This window comes from Propithecus coquereli, unplaced genomic scaffold (assembly GCF_000956105.1).
Source record: "Propithecus coquereli isolate 6110/MARCELLA unplaced genomic scaffold, Pcoq_1.0 Scaffold316, whole genome shotgun sequence".
NCBI lineage: Eukaryota > Metazoa > Chordata > Mammalia > Primates > Indriidae > Propithecus > Propithecus coquereli.
In genome coordinates, this window is record NW_012148797.1 from 604826 (window position 1) to 607958 (window position 3133).

A 3133-nucleotide genomic window follows, 5' to 3' on the forward strand; every position below is an offset into this window, starting at 1 on the left:
CGGCTCTGGCGTCGCGTCCGCTGGGAGGTCGCCGCGAGCCCCCGAGGCGGCCGCCCCGCCGCTTTGTGACTTCACTGGTTTCGCAACAAGCCCGGGCGGCCCGCGCCCCACCCACCCCCGGCCCGGCCGCCTCGCCGCCCGCCGCCTCGCTCCGCTCTTCGCGCTTCCCTCCCTCCGGGGCCCGGCCCGCCCGGCCGTCGCGGAGCCGCCCCGTCCCGCCGCCCGTGGCCGTCCGCGCCGTGGCCGCCGCCTGGCGGGCCGGCAAGTGCGCGTCCCCCGCCTCCAGGCAGCCCGGAGCAACCCCGGTTAGCGCAGCGCCCTCTCGGCGGCGGCGGCGGCGGCGCGATGCTGTGCTTCCTCCGGGGAATGGCCTTCGTCCCCTTCCTCCTGGTGACCTGGTCGTCCGCCGCCTTCATCATCTCCTACGTGGTCGCCGTGCTCTCCGGGCACGTCAACCCCTTCCTCCCCTACATCAGGTGAGAGGCAGGGTGGGCGCAGGGACCACAGGGGAGGGCCGCCGATGGAAAAGGGACGGCGTCCGGACCCAGTTGGGGGCGTCTGGCGACAAGATCGAGGTCTAACCCGGAGGAGAGTGCCTCCCACAGCCCGGGATGTATAGGTAGCCGAGGGGGACGGCGCAGAGCAGTGGCTGCCTTTACCCTGAACTCAGCAGAGCGGCACTAGGAAGGCTCAGGACAAATGGTAGAACTTCCAGTTTGGGTATGGGACAGAACCTCTCGGGAAGACGTTTGTTTGGCAATATTGAAACAAGAATGAGTCCTGAATAGATGACATTTGTTGTACAAGGTAGATCCAGGTTTGCTCTAAACAGCTATTTCACTTCTGCCTCCCAACATCCTTTGAAGTGGATGCCTAGGTTCATTTGTCATGCAAAAACAGATCAAATGTTAACAATTTGACACTGATGTCACGCTAGGAAATGGTAGAAGCAGAATTCACATCCAGATCTGTCCCATATGGAAAGCTACCCTGTGCTTTCCTGGTCCTTGGGAGTCTGGCTTAAGCTGCCCAAGACCCCTCTTAGGCACTGCACCCCTAAAGTCAGAGCCCTCAACTTGCTAACAACTTGTGACATATCTTGTGTTATTTTACCAAATCATTTTTTCTGTGTTATGGCTTCCACCTTTCCTGAGGGTCACTTCATCAGTGCCAGTGACAATGGCCTGATCCTTTTTATATGTCTCCCAGCTCTGTGCCTTGGCGGTACCTTGGTGCCTTGGTGGCAGTAGGCATTCCTTCAACATTAAATAATCCATCCTTATCTAAGTGGTGTGATCCCCTCTGGGTCTACATTGGTTGATGAGGGTTGATAAAATTGGTGACACTCAAAGTTTGTTATGCCTTTATGATATAGAGTACAGGGTCTCCCCTTCCCTGCGGCCATTCTGTGTGGTGAGCAATGTTTTGTGGTGTGCTTTGTTTTGTTTTGTTTTTATGGGAAGGAAGGAAAAACAAAAGCGAGGAAAGAGGGGACTAGAGTTTAAAAGATGGAAGGAAGAGAGTGATAAGTAGAATAGTGCACAGAAACAAATCCGCAGTAGTCTTGGTGGTTTTGCCCGTGCAAAAAGAGACAGATGTTCTATACATCGAGGAGACTTTCCCATCTGGTCTTGTGCCCATGGGGAAACCTGGGCTTGGTTTCTCATGGCTCATCTCAAGCCCAAGTGCCATCGCTCACTTCTCTTGTTTATGAAGCAGGATAGATCCTGTAGATGTGTGTGAAAGGAAAGAGCCTCTCTTCTTGCAGTGCTTTTTATTGAGAAAATAGTAGCTGTGTTTGGCTGGATCTGGAGGTCAGGGACACATAATATGTGATATGCATTGGCCAGGCTGAAAAAGGCAGGGTTTGAATCTTTGTAGAAGTGTCTTATGTAGCTGTGATTAACGTCACCCCAATGTGAACTTGAAATGGAAACCGTTCAGAAGTAGGGAAATAAGCTGACAAGGTGAACCACTTGTGAGATGCTCAAATTACAGACACTCCAAGGAAGGAGTTTAAAATTTAACAAGGAAAGGAAGCCTTCAGGAAAAGCAGAATTACAAGCAAAAAAAGCATGAAATTGTCCCTTTGTTGCCAGGAGTCCTCAGCCAACAGCCAACAAACAACACACAGGTGTGTGGATTGCCTGTATGTGCTGGGGTTTGGGGGTTTGCTCTCTCTGCTCACTGGAGCAGCTGGAGCATTGGATCACCCCTGCCTTTCTGAGAAAACTAAGCCACTGAAGCAAAGGCAAGACGTAGCTAGAACCAGACAGGGAGAAGTGATGGAAGTAACTCCATAGTCATCTGCTAGCCAGAAATGTTCCACCTTATTATCTCTAGCCTTAATATCCCCTCTTCGCCTCTTCCCTTACTCCTTCTGCTTCCCTTCAACCACACTGGCCTCCTTCCTGAGTCTTAAACACATCAGGCACACCTCCTCCTCAAGGCCTTTGCATTGGCTGTTCCCTCTGCCAGAACGTTCTTCCTCCAGATATCACCAGACTTTCTCCCTTACCTCCTTTGTTCAAATATTATTATCTCTGTGAGACTTGCCCTGATCACCTTTTTAAAATTGAGCCTGACCACTCCTGATCCCCCACATGTTGTCTTATTATCCACCGTAGCACCTATCACCTTCTAACAAATCATGTGATTTAACTTATTTATTATGTTTATGATCTGTCTTCCCTCACTGGAATATAAGATCCATAAAGACCTGATGTTTGTTGAATTAATATTTCTTGGGCACTCACTACCCCAGGGTGGGCCAGGGCAGAACCCTTTGGGGAAAGCTTGATAAGGCCATTCAGTTTGGTGGTTGGGTAGTGATTCGGAAATTCTCAGAATGAGTCCCCTTTTACATTCTAACATTATTCGACCAATCTGGTGGTCTGATATTTTCAGAACAGTTGAACACTTTAAATAAGAGCCACAACCATAAGGAGGTCTTCTCCCCAGTATGACATTCAAAGTCAGCTTCCTTATCAGGTATTTTTCTGCTTGTAACATTGTTACTCTTCAGTACATTGGCTAAATAGGCAAATGGCTCTTAGACATATGGAAAGATGCTCAGCTTCATGAATAGAAATAAAAATTTCAAATTAAAACTCCCTGATGCCAGTTTTCATCT

General features: G+C 50.1%; 1 protein-coding gene across 1 annotated transcript in view; it reads left to right on the top strand.

Moving 5' to 3' along the window:
• The first annotated feature begins 248 nt into the window (after positions 1 to 248).
• The window catches only part of DRAM1 (DNA-damage regulated autophagy modulator 1), a 36398-nt gene continuing 33513 nt past the window's right edge, over positions 249 to 3133 (top strand). Inside the window, exon 1 of the mRNA XM_012650274.1 lies at positions 249 to 476. Coding sequence (XP_012505728.1) covers positions 346 to 476 — 131 coding nt within the window. The 5' untranslated portion in view covers positions 249 to 345. The remainder of the gene's footprint in view (positions 477 to 3133) is intronic.